The sequence below is a fragment of the Mus musculus genome, chromosome 16 (genome assembly GCF_000001635.26).
Source record: "Mus musculus strain C57BL/6J chromosome 16, GRCm38.p6 C57BL/6J".
Taxonomy (NCBI): Eukaryota; Metazoa; Chordata; class Mammalia; order Rodentia; family Muridae; genus Mus; species Mus musculus.
The window spans coordinates 24,658,269-24,675,514 of record NC_000082.6 but is presented as its reverse complement, the minus strand read 5'-3'; the positions used below and the strand labels follow the sequence as shown (position 1 = coordinate 24,675,514).

The 17,246-nt window shown below is 40.3% G+C and overlaps 1 protein-coding gene across 9 annotated transcripts in view; it reads right to left on the bottom strand.

Moving 5' to 3' along the window:
* Positions 1–17,246, bottom strand: part of Lpp (LIM domain containing preferred translocation partner in lipoma) — a 599,229-nt gene that overhangs the window by 317,064 nt on the left and 264,919 nt on the right. For all 9 annotated transcript variants that reach the window (NM_178665.5, XM_017316922.2, XM_030249029.1 and 6 more), the window contains one exon: positions 13,726–13,838. In NM_178665.5, the coding sequence (NP_848780.3) occupies positions 13,726–13,838 (113 nt within the window). The remainder of the gene's footprint in view (positions 1–13,725; positions 13,839–17,246) is intronic.

Genomic DNA, 17,246 nt, shown 5'->3' with positions numbered 1-17,246 from the left:
GTTTTCAAATCTTTTTTGCTTGAGTTCTTTCCATGGTAAAGTCCCCCAACCAAATAGGAAAAACTGTTGTGTCCCGTGCCAATTATTGCATGTTGTATAACAATGATTATCATGAAAAGGGACAAGGGGCTAATAAAACGTTAGGCCTCTGTGACAGGGGCACCAAAATAGTTCTTCTGAAAAATCCCTTCATAGACAGTAAAATTCTAATAAAGAGGTAACAACGTGTTAACAATGCTAAAAAACTAAAAGGTGCCCCCCTCTCCCCTGCACACACTATGAAACATTTCACTGCCAAAGCCTATACTTTGCTTCAAAGGATCATTTCAGAAGTCCATTATATAAACAAGAAAGTTATTTTTATCCCCCCTTCTAGAAGAGAAAACATTAAGAAGAGAGCTACTCAAGAAAACAAAACTTACTCATTTCTAGTCTCATTGGTAGAATACGAACAGCGAAATGAAGGAAAGAAGAGCCCATCTTCAGGCTACTGCACAGTGCTACATGGACTATACAGGTGTCTTAGAATCATTGTCAATACGCTTTCCAAGGAGACTTTGAGCATCTACCAATATCTTATTCTTTCAATCAAAAAGCAAAGTTTAAGTAAGTCATCCAGTCATGTGCTAATTATGAGACACAGAGACCTGTATGACAGTTCCTTGAATCCTATACACTCATGTAAAAGAAAAGGAAACAATGTAGTGGCTCTACCCTGTGAAGCTCATAACCAACAGTTTGTCTCACCATGACAAACTGTTTGTCTCACCATGACAAACTGCTTCGACATGTTACACCAAAGACACCACTTCTGTCCAATCCCACTTCCCTCAGAACTCTGAGAACAGAGACAGATGGGATGGGAGGAGTGCTTAGCCTGAACATCTCTTCCTAGCTCAGCTCTGTCATCGTGCACAGTGGAAACCTGGGCAAATCACTGTCCTTTCTAAGCCCCTCACCAAGAGCCTGGACTTGCTCTTTCTGCTCTCTTGCAAGAAGAAATTGATGCTCTGTCTATACACAAGACTGTACACTATGGTGCAATATGGGGGTATAAAGGGTTTTAAGTTAATTTGTAGTAGCTTTTGTTCTTTTCCCCTATACTCACGTTTCCTGACCAGATTATTCTGTGTCCATTTAACTTAAGCATTATTTTGATTCTTGGAACTACAGACATTGCCGACACAACTTGACATATTCAAGTAGAATCAGTAACAATATTTTCTAGAGGAAGCCCAATCTTTAAAAGTCACCTGCTACTTAAAGGAAATAGAAGCAACAAGGTGAGACTGGACTCCAGTAAGCAGTTAAGAGAGGGCAAGGTAAGGCACTCATCACATTTTATCACGGAGGCCTACATTGGACAAAACCTTTATGACGAATTGTTGAAATACTAGAGAAATCATATCTGCTAGCAATAACAGGTGGGTTAGCTGCCAAAGAAACACCCCAGGTCTAGGTGCCATTTTCTCTTTCCAAAATTTCCTTTTCCACTCTGAGAAATATCTCTTGATCATGCAGCCGTCATTACCCAGCAATCTGGCCCAAAGCACCCAGCCTACACAGGCTCTCTGCATTACCATTGTCAACAGAGAGGTAGCTACACTTAGGAAAGCTTCAGCAACATCTCAGCAAATATCCTAGCAGCCTTAGAAATCCATGGAGTTTACTGTGCATGCTGAACAGAATACCAAAGACCAAGAGGGAAGCACTACAGTCTATCCAAACAGGAAGTACAGCTGGAGCTCGAGCCGAAAATGTCTCTCTGCTAAGCCCTTATACTTTGGTTTACATCAAAATGGATTGGAAAATAGGGGAGATCCTTTCTACAGTCAAGCTGAGATTGAATGAGCTTTTTTAAATTTTCAAGAATGAGGTCATAGATGTAATCACATAAAAAGAAAAGCTCCATTGATATGGGAAATGGCAAAATTGGTAAAGTTCTTGCCCCATGTCATAGTTAGGGTCACCATTGCTTTGATGAAACACCATAACCAAAGGAACTTGTGGAGGAAAGGGTTTATCAGGTTTGTGCTTCCACACTGAAGAAACTCCAGATAGAAACTTAAGCAGGACAGACAGTATTCTAGAGGCAGAATCTGATGTATAGGACATGGTTTGCTTTCCGTGGCTTGCTTGGTGTATTGTATTATAGAATCCAGGACTACTTGCCCAGGGATTGACATATCCACAATGGGATAGGCCCTCCCCCATGAATAACTAATTTTAAAAATGCCTTACACCTGGGTCATATAGAAGCATTTCCTCAATTAAGGTTCCCTCCTTTCAGATAACTCTATCTTGGATGTTAAGTTGACATAAGAGTAGTCATTGCATCCCAGAAGCAAGGGGACCAAAATTTGGATACCACCATCTATTTTAAATCTGGGTTCCAGAGATGGGGAGGGATATATGAGCAAATTCCTGGAGATAACTTAGTCAGTTATGTATTTCTCAAGTCAGTTATTTGCCTACGAGAATCACTTAGTTCTGGATTATATACACACATAGACAGTCAGACAGACAGACAGACAGACAGTGAGAGAGACAAAGAAAGAGAGACTTTCAATTTCAACAAAAACCCTAGCTTTGATACCACTCTCTCTAACAACCAATACCTAATGTAAGATAGTTTCCATTCACTTTTCTATAAATGTTATTAAATATTAAGAATGTACTGGCATGATGGACAAGAATGTAGATGGCAAAGTAGAAAGTGGTGGCCTTTAAAGGAAAGAGAAGGGACGGAGAAGAGGCACAGAGGAGGACAGAGAAAGAAGGGAGGATCAGTCCTCCCACTGTGGTTTTATCCGCAAATCTCATTAGAAGTTTTCAAGTGGGAAAGAATATGAGACAAAAGACATGAAATGAAAAAAATCAAAAACAGAGAGAAGAGAGAAAGCATGAAAAACAGACAGAGCTGCATGGACGAAGGAGAAAAGTCTTGACCTTGGATGGACAAGACCATTTAAGGTGTTCAGCTGAAGAACAGGGGATTCTGGGGGAACAGTGCAATGTACTGTGTGTGCAACAGGGCTGTGCTTTGGGAGAGACGACACCAAGGTCAGATTCAAAGGGTCGTGTGTGATCGATCACACTGTGCACATGTGCGGATCTTACAGGGTGCTTGGCCCTACTCCCAAATGCAGATAGCTAAAGGATAAACACAGCCCCATGACGAAGCAGAGACTGGGCATGGGTAATTGCATCTTGGGATTCCGTGTTGATGTGGGAACAAACACATGGTATGAATCACATATATTTTAGGAAGTTCTCAGATAGTTTACATTAACACTCCCAACAGAAATTCCTATTTTTATGTCCAAGGTTACCACTGATAAAAAGTGAGTTTGAGAACAAATAAGAAAAACACTTATCTGATCTCCCCTTAGTCAGGAATGAGTATGATTCTACAATGAGTCCAACAATCATGACTGGAGCATGCACCTAGCTGGTACATTACAAATTGACAGGTGGCCATGACAGGTGACTTTGCCATCCTAGAGGATGGAGTCTTCAAGTCTCACTACTCTCATCTCAACTTATAAATCCTTCCTTGAGTCTGAATGGTGCCCATGCCTCTGCAGTGCAGTCCTTCCTGACAAATGCTTCCTTGTTCACAGACTATTGAGAGTCAATGATAATCAAAGACCTACTGTGCTCTTGGCAAGGGCTCAGTGCTGAGTCTGTGTGAATAAAGACACCAAACAAAGGAAAACTGAAAGCCTGAACTGGTCATTCCACCTGCACTTTCCACCGCTCCCATCTTTCAGCCATGAGTTTTATTTGTAGACATATTTGCCTTCAACTAACTTTCTCAGTTAAGTCTCCTGTTTGCTGTTCACACTTAAGGTGGAATCTAAGTCCCACTGGCTTTAAATGGCAAGGATTTAAAGGCACATACTCTTAACAAATCCATGTGCTCTTCATTTTGGTTTTTACTTAAGAAACAGGGGAATAATATCACAACCTGAGGAGATAACTTGGAGACCAGGTGACAGGAGAGGAACTTAAGCATGTGACAGGCCTTCTGTAACTGTACCAACTAAATAAGGTCTGGAAATGGTTACTGTGTAAACGAAAAGTCCTGGTTCCAAGGAAAGGCTATGTTAACAAAGACAAGCAAGAATTGGGTTTCAAAGGGAACATATACCATCTTTGATTGTAGAAATAGCTGAGATATCTATTAGAAGGTACATCCCTAGCACCTCCCATAGAGTGAACAAATCTAAATTCTTCAGTATCAAGTATTCTGTCTCTTTCCCAATTATTTTCGACACTAAATCTGAAACATAGTGTCATACGTTGGCAGCCTCTTTCTAACCCAAATGTTAACAGTAACTGGAACAATTTAATTAAAACCTCACAACTCTAAGCACATTTAGGCATAGTTCCTTAATAATACATTCTAATCCAATTCCTAGTGATGGAAAATGCTTTTCTCTCTGTTCAACAGTTCTCAATTCTCACCCTCAGTCCTGGTCGGGTTGAGTACAGCCTATTGCACTTCTCATTTGTAGGAAGAACAAATATGTTTACCACCTCAGAGGGGGGCTGTGACTTTCCATTTATTGGTGTTTATAAATCTTCTGAGTATGCTGAAAATCATCTGTAAGTTGACATTCTTCATAGCGCCTTGTTGGAGCTTAATACACATTTAATTAAAGAACAATAGCAATACAAAAAAATCCAGGACTTATCAAGGCATTATTTTCACCCTCCTGCCACAATACTATCTGGAGACTGCACAGAACTGTTCATTGATGAGGGATTATTATCAACATCTCTTCTAGAAATACACACTTAACATTTGCCTCAGAGAATATTCTCATTCCACAAACACAAAAACAAGCCAAGCCACCCACCTAGAAGAAAGCAAGAATCCTGTAAGCATCCTGCCTCTGTGTTCTCCACATCCTCCAGAAACCATTCTCTTTTCCAGAATTACCAATGGCAGCCATCAGGGCCACTACAAGATCTACTACTGTTTCTTCTGCTGCACAGTTGGGCCCCACCCTTTGGAGTCCATAGCAGATCACCATAGGCTTGAACAGACAGCTTTTTATTGCTCTCTAATAATGCATAAAGCTTTAGATTACAAAACTTCCTCAAATGCCATCCTAACTGCCAAAGAGAACAATTCATTTATTAGAACTGTGTGTAGGGACTGTAAGACACTCAGGGTGAATTTCACCATGCACAGTTATGTGGAAGGAAGAGCTTTATCAAAGAAATACAGCTTCCCTGTATAGGAAGTCCAGAGCGTCCTTTGTCTGAAGACAATACCTAGCTGGGTAAACAGGCCACTGAGTGTGGAGTAGCAGAGTCACTGGCTCCCAGGCCTCCCTACTACTGTGCAATGTAAGGGTTCTGTAGCATTTCTTGTTATCCTGGTTTTTACAGCTCTAGTATGCTGTTCTGTGTGCTTTGCCTTGGCACACATAGCTGAAGTAGAGGAATCTGTGCCTAGTGCGATTGAAGTTTCACCAACAGAAAAAGGGGAAATCTTCGTGATTTTACTATTCTCACTATGAAAAAAATGCCATATTTATTTCCCCCTTTTTGAAATGGCACTAAGGAAACACATGTGAGGCTGCCATGAACGGAGGCTGTACTTTCCAAACAGTAGCAAAACAGGAAAAATAGAAAACCTAGATTTGCACAAGAACTATATAACTTCCTCTCCCATTTCCTATCTTTATCACCCCATGCCAGCAAAAGTAGTACATGGTAAACTCTTTGCAAGCTCACACTAGCAGCAAAAGGTTAAGTGTGATACATAGCGCACTCTCTGCTTTCCAAGTTTCCTACTGTGAAATCAAACAATCAACAACCAATCTATGAATATCAACTAAGTTCCTAATCTATATTCTTCCAATAAAATAAGGACTATGGATGACATAGGAGCTAAATCATCATATTTTGGGTGGGTACTAAAATGGAAATGAAATGGAAGATAATGGGAAGAACACACACCCAGGAACACAGAAGCCTGTCACGGAGCTAGTGACCAGCTCTTCTAGTAACTGGGGTGGTATGAACAGGTGGGCCAGCTGAGAAATGTAGGCCTCCTGTTCCCTCAGAACAAGAACTGGTTAGAATAGGAACAGATAAATCAGGGAGTTGGTGACTTATGATATCAAATTACTTCTGTAGGACTTCTCTATACTATGCTGCAATTCTAACTTTATAGAATATAGCAGAAAGTCAGGATCAATGTCCAGGACTAATTGCATCACTCCACGAAGATGCATACATCAGATGAAGGGAACATTAAGCAGCAGTAGCTGCTTATCTCTGTAGTCGGATTTCAAGGTAGCATTTACAATGAGGTAGACATTGCTAGACAGAATGGTTTTCTAGGAAAATATTCTTCAACTTGTCATTTTGCAGGTGAAGCTGTAAACATGTTCCCAAGGATCACACGGGAGCTTTTTATCATTGAGCAATGGTGCATCAGGTATGTCATGACAGAAACAGAGAAGGATTACAAGAAGGCAGGACTGGTCGAAACCATGAACAAGACAGTGGAAAATAAAGTACAGCTCTTCTTTTAATTAAAAAAAAATACTGGCCAGTCAATAGATAAACAAGTATCAGCCAGCAAACATAAAACAAGGAAATTTAACTTGGTATTGTTTAAGAATGGAAGCATCATATCAATACAGCAAAGATCATACAGAGAAGTCACTGGGTTGTGAGAGTAAGTAAGATAAGTCATGGTGTCCCCTGAACAGTTCAATAAAAGAAGAAAATCCATGTGGCTGGCAGTACAGAAGCACAGGAAGGAAATAACAATTTTTTGAACATTAACTGTTTAGGGACATTTAGCTGTAATGAGAAAAAATTAGAATAAAAGCAATGAGTCATTTGTATTATGAATAGGCCGAAATGATGGGCAGTAAAATAAATGGGCTGGAACAAATCAGACTCATTCTCAAGCCCAAAGACCTTGCTGATGAATACAGGAAAAAACAGGACATGTACACAATGACCAAAGGACCCGGGGATTTCAATGCAGGATTGCAGAAAATGACAGTGTGTTGAACCAAATGTAACTCTCGTAATAAGATGATGGAAAAACTTTGAGATGAACTGAGTTCGAATCTGAAGACAGTTTTTCCATGAAGAGGACTGTGGAAGATAATGGGAATTATCTTCTCAATGATGGGCCTTGCAGTTGTTAACCACAGAAGGGATCTTCACCAGATCCAGCTATCAGGTGACCAACCGCTGAGCTGAACCCTTCATATCCCTGCTCCTAGTAAGAGAAGAGAGAGGGTTAAAGGAAGGCATCTCATTGGGCACGGAATGTACAAATAGGGAGAAAGAAGATGCTGTAAGGAAGGAACTTGTGAGGGGAAACAAAGGAGAGACACCAGGTTCTGGGAAGACAGCAGAGTAGGAAGCACGTAACAGCCAGTAAACAAATGCCACAATGTCATGGTCTGCATGACATGACAGATTTGGAACTCTGGAGTCTATTGAAGGTTTTCAATTTTTAGGTAGAAGCCATGGGTGAGGGCCAGACTCATTGGTTATCTCACAATAAACCTCTATTGGCCAGGACTAACTCCCCCAAAGGTTTTTTGACTACTCATTGATGAAGCTCTTCTCACTGTCAACATGGATGTATCTTAGGTTATTGTCTAAGGTAGCAGATTGGTGAAGCTGGGTTTACATATATATTTCAGGATCAAATTGCAAGAAGCTTACCTAATGTGAATTAATCATTAGTTTTGACTTTGAAATGGGATCTTGCTATCTATCCCAGACTGGCCTGAAATATTTCCTTAGACTCCTAAGACCTTGGATGTGATTATAGGTGTATACAACCATACCCAGTAGAATAGATCTGAAAAATAGGAAAGATTTGAGGATACTATTCACCAGTAGCATATTTTTTTTTTTTGGCAAGTATAAAGCCCTAGTTCCTTCAAAAAGGAAGAAAAGTGAAGAAGAGAAGGAGGAAGAAAAGGAAGAAGGCGGAGGAAGACACCACATGAAAGATTAATTATTATAAAGCAATTACTAGAGTAGCTCCTATTAACACTGGACTTGATGTCCAAAACGGTTTTACAAAAACAGAATCCCCAAATCTACCTGCTCACATCTAAATGCCGAACCAGAGTCTGAAGCAGAGCTAAAAGCAATGTTTGGCATACATGTTTAGCTATCATATTGGCCCAGATCAGAAAATGGCAAAGAACCCAACAGTCTGGCCACACACACACACACGCACTCGCACACACACACACACACACATGCACACACGCACACAGGAAGGGAGAAATTATGACACAAGCAACCTCCTTACTGCTGCTCTTCATCCACTGATCTAGAAGGAAGAGGGTAAAGGGTCACAAAGCACAGAGCATCCTCAGCCTTCTTATATATTTCGATTGATGAAAAGAGCACATGGCTCAGAGTGGGATGCCACATCCACTCATGATCACACACTCCCCACTACCACATTCTCAGGCTCAATAGCATAAATGTGCTCCGACATCAGAGTCCTCTTCCCTCATCATGTTGATGGACAGAGGTAAAGGCAACCTCTGTGATAAGCTCCGTCCAAACATGATCCAGGGAGCTGTCAGTCACTGTGGGTTCACAAATGAAAGTGGGCTGGTTGTGGACCTGAGGTCATTATGCCTAAAAATGGGCACAATGGGAAACAGGAAGGTGATTATTAGCCATCATACACATATACTGGCTGTAAACTCTTTTCAAAAAAGGTGAGTTTGCTTAAATATATAATAACATAATAACTGGACTTTCAGACTTGAATTAGGTTTCTTCATAGTTCACAATACTGTGTTCACTTTATCCTTAGAAACGGCAGCCTCTTTCCACAGCTTTGTTTATCAGCATTTTGTGGGACACTACATCTCTCTCTCTCTCTCTCTCTCTCTCTCTCTCTCTCTCTCTCTCTCTCTCTCACACACACACACACATCCACACCAGCCCCCATTATCTATTTGTGTATTATTTTCCAAAAGTATAGGAAGACAGGCACTAACAATAAATATTAAAAGGAAACATTGCATTTGAATATGAAAATTTTAACAGCTGAAACAAACAGTGCTGAAAAAAAAATATTTTGCCGTAGAGAAACTAACTTGACACTAGCACGCATAATCATCTGGCCTAAGTAAGCACAAGAGAGACAGGTTAACCAGGGGATGGCAACTGCTGAACAACAGGCAAGCAAAGCAAGCTGCAGGGCCAGACCACATGCAAGGCCTAGTCAAAGGTCTTTACTGGAGGTCATGAAAAGATCAAGCCAGTGTCATCCAGAGTGCCAGGTTGTCCCCCAGATGCTTGGGAAGCCTACCAAGCAACCATCTGCATCTGGTTTGCCCCTTCCTTGTTGTGTGTGTGTGTTGGGGGGTTGTGGGTGTGGGTGGGTGTGGGTGTGTGTGTGTGTGTTGAAGCTCATCTACCTCCTTATCCTTCACCATTTCCTCACTATACCTATAGCATTTTTCTTGAAAAAGAAGGAGAGAGAGAGAGAGAGAGACAGACAGACAGAGACCGAGAGAGAGAGAGAGAGAGAGAGAGACAGAGACAGAGACAGAGACAGAGACAGAGACAGAGACCCTGTGGAAAAAGTGAAAGAAAGATTGCAGAAGCTAGAGGAGCAAAGGACACCACAAAAAATCTCACAGCATTACCAATCTAGGCTCATACGGACACACAGAAACTAATGCACCCACCATGGAGTCTCCATGTGTCTGACCTAGGGCCAAGTTACAGTTGTGTAGCTTGGTCTTGTTTTGGGACTCCTAACAGTGGGAGATGGAACTGTCTCTGACTCTGTTGCTTGCTTTTGTCAACTTTTGCTTTACTGGGTTGCTTTGTCCAGCCATAATAGGAGATGAGGTGCCTAGTCTTACTACTTTATATGCCGTGGCTGCTTGATATCTGTGGGAGGCCTGCTGTTTTCTGAAGAGAAACTAAGATATGGAAAGGGGATGGGGTAGAGGAGTATAAAGGAGGAGCCAGAGGGAGAAGAGTAAGGGGGAAACTTTACCCAGGATGTCATAATTAATCTATTAATTAATTAAATAAGCTCTACTGATTGAAACAATAGAAAAACCTAAAAAATATAAGTCCAATTGCTAGGAATATAAGACACTTTAAAACATACTTCAAAAGACCTAAGGAAAGATATTCTGTCCTCTCATAAAAATGATAAGCAATACTGTGCACCTGTTCATGAGGCTCACCAAAAGACAAATTGCAAACTTTGACACCCAATTAGAGCAAAGTGATAAGATAGTGTCACAGACTTAACACTTGGATCACTCTACTGAGAAAGCCCAGTCCTAAGGCTAACATCCCTACAGCATAACATGTCTACTTATGGAGTGTATTCAGTTTCCTTTGAATGAGGAATGACAAATGAATGAAGGGACTAACAAGGGGTCAGGTCAAACTTTATAGGCATAAAAGTTAAATTTATTCTGGAAAAGAAAACCAAATCTCTCATTTGTCTTCAAAGATTCATCTCTACTATAAAAATGTGCATTTTCAAAAGAAAGGTAATTCTTTACACTAAATATTTGCTTTTGTACAAAAATATATAAAGCATTTATCAAAATAAAGACCCAAGCAAAACTCCAACAGAACCTGTTTTTAGCAGTTCCATCATGGAGCCTTAAGCTAGCTACAGAGAGGGCTAAGACAAGCATACAAAACAATCAACTTGGGGTGGGGGGTGGGGGTTTATGGCCAGGAGGAGAGACTTCCTGATGAGAGTTCTATCAGAAGTACCATCTCTACACATATCTCTTTAGGCCTCAGTCTCCCCATTTCCAAAGAGGGTTGGGAATTGATTCCTTCAGAGGGTGCTATTATCTAGAAGTCTGAATATCAAGTTGGAGTCAATGACATGGAGGTGGTATGTTTCAGCCTTGCAAAAGTCCAAGTTAGTAGGCAGTCTTCTGGCTCTAGGCTGAAAGTCTGGCTGGAAATATAAACAGACTTCTACACAAAACACACATTTACCAGTTTGGATTTGGAATTGGCACAATGAGGTTTTACCAGAGCTGAGAGAAAAAAATGTGCAAAATTGTTCCCAGTGATCAGACTGAGGCACCCTGAGCTCTGTCTAAAGGGAGCTGCTGTACAGTAGGAGCAGGGTCAACCACTGTCAAGTCCAACTCACTATGGCCCAAGAGTGGCCAAGGCATCATTTCTAAGTTACCAAGAATGTCATAGGAAGAACCTCAAAAACAACACCCTCTCCCTACCAGATTTGTCCTTTTCCACTTGGCAAACACTGCTTTATTTTTTATCCTCATCCCTTCTGTTTTACAGAGAATACAAGCCAACATGGCAACAGGCTTCTTGTTTATTTCCTTCCTCTTCAAAAACAAAGCCATGGCTTGAGTACATTTTCAGAACAAAGTCCTCAGAGAAAGAGACTTTTTGTCATTTTCATGAAAGCCCTGTGAACCGCACAAGGAAGCCACTTTCACTAACGCCATTCACCACAGAACTACAAGCCCTACCAGAGGAATCAGGCAAAACCAAGAATTAAAGAGGGTCTAGACTGGGAAAGAAGGAAGATGAATTGTCCCTGTTTCAGACACAAGGTTATCACACACAGAGACAACCCGAAAACTGTAGAAATCATATTGAATTAATAAATAGATTCAATTAAATTTCATGATATAAAATCTACATATAAAGGTTATTTATGTTAAAAGCCAACTCTCTGAAACAGTAATCAAGAAAGAAGATACATTCGTAGTCCCTACAAAAGCATAAACTGAAATACAGCTTTTAAATGATATAAAAGATATTCACAATGAAAATTATGCAACAAAGACCAAAGTAAAGCAAGGAGCAATCAATATAAAAACACTCTGTCCTTGGGTTGGATGGCATTTAAATAGAATCCATGGACAAGACTTTACTGTTATTGTGATTGTAACTTCACCTAGTATCTATGTCAACTTTATTATTATCAGCTTCATATTCTATCAATATTGATCTTAATATTATCATTGCTATGAGTTGCTTTGCACAATATTGGCAGGAATATCAAACTATCACCCAGCTATCACTACCAGAATTTTCAGAGGCATTGGTGTGCTGTGATGTTTTAAGGTGTGGTTTCCTTCTTTTTATTTGTGAGCATCACCAGCACTCACGGATCTACCCACAATCACTAACTTAGAACTTAGTTCTCAACTCCTTCAGACCTCGGCAAGGCAAATATTCAAAATATTCCACAACAGACTTAGTAAGAATCCAGGAATGAAAACAGAGGAGAATTTTAAAATTATGCCCATTAACCAATATAGGAAGACATACCACAACACAAAACAAGGCATATAAAAGCAGACAACAAAAATAGTTTATTAAAACATGGCCAAACCTCATGAAAACATACTTCTTCAGGAATGCATCTGGCTCATAATGTCTTTTCTCCTGTAAGCCTTTGTTGAGTGGCACTGTCCTGATGATGCTATACTTACCAAGTTACTCTTAAAAGCCACCCTGTGCCTGCCTGCCCGCCTGGCACACACCCCAGCCAGGGGTGCAATGACTGTACTCTATTTACATGGAAGTTCCATCGCACATAATCTATGTTTGCTGTTTGTATTATAGGATTTCCAGTGCTCAAATAACATCTGCATAGGAACAAAGACTATTTGGGAAATAAATGAATAATTTCTGCTTTGCTCTCCCAACCTAAACTTTAAAAGAAAGAAGTAAACAGATGAGAGCCTAGGCCATTCTCCTTTACAGCTTCTCCTCCCTCACATTCCATATGGGACGCTGGGGACATATACAAAGGCAAAAACAACAACAGAATAAAGCACACAGACATCACCAGACACCAACATTAACACAAGGTATCTGGTTTGTGTTGTAACTCACAAGATGCTGATGCCTCACTGAGAGAAGCAAGTGCCAGACACTCTGCTACCTCATCTGACAATCAGCATTTCGAGAAATTTAGAGAAAGACCAGTTCTTGATTGTTGTCTCCAGTGTATCTATATTAATATTATCTTATCTAAGAATGGCAATGTCTATGATGTTATAATGTTTCAATCCTGAATGAAGTCTTCAGCCTTAAGTGGAGTGGCTGGTCACAGGTCACCTTGCTGCAGAGCAAAAATACTTCTCTTGTCACTTGTGCACTGAGCTGGAGTTAGTTACTCTGCAATCTGTCCTCTCCAGGACACAATGCTTACATATCAACGATACACAACTATAACATTCTTCGTCGAAGACACCTAGAAGGCCCTACAGCGTCTTAGTATTATTTTAGTGAAAACAGGTTGTTGTCCATTCAGCGCTCACACTGATAAGGCATAGACTTAACTATTACTCTTTCTCATATAGAATCCATAGCTTAAATGTAGAAAGAAAAGATATTTTTTAAAGGCCTGGCTTTATTCAAAAAAAAAAAACAGAAAAGAAAAGAAAAGAAAAAAAAAGTGGACTTCTCAAACAGTATTTCATAAAAGAAAAAAAAATCAACTTCAGTTTTTAAATGAAATCGGTAGGTAAAATAGTCCAGCACTTCAAAGTGTAAGCCAACAGGACTCTGTCACGTGTAGCTTGGGCCTTTCCCATTAAAGAACTCTAAGTCCCTGTGTGTTTCAAAGCTCCTTCTATACTCTGGATAAATGCTTATGACCCACAGAAACCAGGCCTCCTGGCATTGTCTTATAAACCTGACTTCTATCACTGCTCTTACCTGCACTTTGAAAGCCCCTTCATCCAGTGGTGGAGGAGGAGGGAAGTGTCCGGGACCAGGTGGGATGGTACCAGGATCCTCTAGAGGTGGTGGTGGCGGTGGGAGAAGATCACCTACAGGAAGGGGACACATATGAGAGGTTAACACGTCTGAGACGTTATAGAACTCTTTAAAAGATACATTGGCTGGCAATTTATTGTCAATGTTTTAGACCCACTTGTTTGAGTTATATAGAAAATTTCCCTTACTTAGATAATGTTGGATTAATTGTTAGCCTTAGCTTTCATAAGATAAAAGACCTGATTTCATAATTTAAAGTTAGTATAGAGAGGTCAAGTACATTAAACAGAGGCAAAGGACTTCTTAGAATAATAATTATGGATACTGAATTTTATTAGAATTGATAAATGGCACTAATAAAATCCTAATCAAGTAGAAGAAGAAAAGATTTGTATACATGTAAGGGTAATAGGTTCATTTATGAGGACACATTTTTGGAAGTTAACATAAAATAAAGCTTAAATCCAGGTAGGGAAAATGGGGGCTGTACTAGCATCACCTTAGACAGTATGACCTGCACAGCAAGCCCATTCCAGGTAGTAAGGCAGGAGAATATGTGCACACAAGTCATGTTGAATATAAACATCGACAACATAGCAAATAACATAAAACTCCAAATAACACTGAGCGTAAGGAAAACTAGCAAGGTCTGACACACAGCCTGCGAGTTCAGCTTTCACTGTGTGTATAAATGGCCAGAGAACAGATTAGGGGACACTTGAACAGAAACTAGATGATCTAGATATCTAAGTACAACACAGTCATCAAGAAGGCTCAGGTTACTACCATATGTAACCACCGATGTGGGAAGCAAACATACAAATCTGTATGACTATATTATAAAATATTTAAAATTGTTTAAAAATCAGATATACTAGAAAAAAACATTGGATTTATTTTGTTTTGTTTTTTTTACCATTTTAAAAGGCAGTTTGTTCTCCCTTTAAAAATGTAGTTTTGATGTTTCATTTAGAAGTATCCCTTACATGTAAGTGCTTCTTCCTCGCCTGTCACCATGGCACCAAGCTATAGGAATCAGATTCCATAAGCAAATTATTAACTTTTGAATAATATAAAAATGTGACAACTTGGGTATCTCAGAGGAAAGAAAGTCTAAAACTGCAAAGGTGTATCCTGCAAATGATGGTAGCCTATTGGGCTCTGAAACACCTGGTGGTGTTGCTACACTGGGAGGAGTAGCTATGAGCTGTCAGATCTAACCCCTGCCACAACAGCCAAGGACAGTGTCTCTAGAGCCATTCAGTTTTACCAGGCTATCATCACCCCCACCCCCAAGTCATGATATAACCTTGCTCAAACGCTGGTCCATGTTCACAATCCATCAGGATTTCAGAGAGGAGTTATAAAATTCATACCTCTGGCTGGCACTTCCAAAGACGTTTAATGTAGTAGTTCTAAGGAAGGACCAATGATTTGTGCTTCTAAAAAGCCTAGGTAACTTCAGTGGCATTGGCTCCTGGAACATAGTTCAAGTTTCACTGAGTTCGGCAAAGTACCTTCCATCCTTTGGAGAACCCCAGGATTTGAAAGGTTCCAAACTCCTGTTGTATAGGGATTTCTTTTGTCTCGAAGTCTTTCCTTACCATTTTAGCATTATAATTTGAAACTATCCATTCACTATCCCTTGTCCACACACTGGAATCTGTAAGAAAGCCATCAAACCGATGGCTGTCCAAACTACCTCCTCTGGATTTGATTGGATGAGAATCCTGGGGATTGGAATAAATGTGTGGCATCAGTGTTTCTTTGATCTAGGGGACTCCACATGCAGCTAAAATGGAGAAATGCTGGGGTGGCTACACAGCTCATGGAAAGTATTCATTAACTCTGAAGGAAAATGCACTACAACAGAGTCCTCTTCTACCTTAAAACAGAGTGAATGAAAAAAATTAATTCACAAGGTATTGAGCCATGAAGCCATGACTAGGTGGTTGTTCACAACCTAAGTTTAGATTCTAGCAATCACTCTGTCTTCTCCCACCCTCTATAACGCAGTATGGAGGGGAATGTGTAATTGACCAGATTCTATGTGGCATTTCAAATTATCAGACCATCAGACATTCTCAAACCTGCCTGAACTCTTGGTATCCCTATCATATAGGGTGACTCAAAAGGCCCATAACATGCATATGAGTAAACCAAAATATCACAGAAATAATTTTAAAAATAAAGGTACAACTCTGTCTCTGAAATACCTCCTAAGTATATTCTCCTTTATCCTGTTTGTCTATAAGAACTTAAAGAGATGCACAGGCTGATGGTAATCCCAGAAGGATTAAAGAGAAAGAAAAACTGACTTCTTTAACAAAGAAATAATATGAAAACAACAAAGAACCTAATTCTAAGAAAGATGATGTAGGTTCTTAAGAAGCCAGCTGTTAACCTCTTAACCATCAACCACTGACTACAACCAAGGGTTCAGTTCACTAAGTTCAATCATCTAGGTTTCGGTTCCTACATCCTATACTGGGACTTGCATGCTAATGCAGCAATGGGGTGGGCACGAAAGGGGGAGGTACTGGAAGGGGATGCTCTGGAGGAGAAATGCCCTAGCTGTAGGAACTGGAATGAAGAACCTGCACAACTCTTTGTCATCATCTGTATGCCATAATTCTGATGTATAGATGAACATCCAATAGAAAAACATACTCAATGATAGATGTGTGATAAACCTACAAAATGTATGTTATCACAGAGATGATGGCAATAAATTCCTTAGAGGGTGAAAAATGGTAAGCGGCCTTTAAGAAGCTGAACTGTGCCAGTAGAGAGCAGACTTGGAGGCAAGAATATAACAAAGTCTTCTCTTTTCACTGCTGCAATCATCAATGCTTTCCCTCTTACTTCAAACTGGGAAAAGGGGGCACCTAGATCCTTCTCCTTCGCTCTCCAAAGACTCTTAAATTTGTTTTAAGTTCTTTAGGGGACAGGAAGCACCTTTGAATGCCACAGTGACAGTGGCCACACATGCATCTGAGAATGGAAGGAGAGAGCTGGTGGGCATCCTAATCGGGTAAGCCCATGAAATGAACTGGTATGAGGAGCCTATGTCTTCATCAGATATTTAGCTGAGCAGTGCCTTGAAACCATCAGAAAGTGCTGTGATGTGACAGACCAAGAAAATAAACCTTTCTCATCCATTGAATGACCTTCTCAGCCTTTTCAACTTATGAACACCTCTGTTCAAAACTGAAGCTAGGAATGTGTGGCTTCTCTAAGTAATGAAGCTTTTCCTCACTCTATCCAGCTCCTGTCTTTTAACTGACTAGGGGAGTTTGCCAGGCTCATCGATCCAGATACTCCTATGTGAATCTCGGTCTTCCCTCTCTCCCTCCCTCTTCTTTGTAACATGGTCTCCATCTTTGGGCTTGAACGTGTGATGTTCCTCCCTCAGTGCCCTGTGTGGACCGTTATGTTTCGTGAATCTCAGTCCAAGAAAG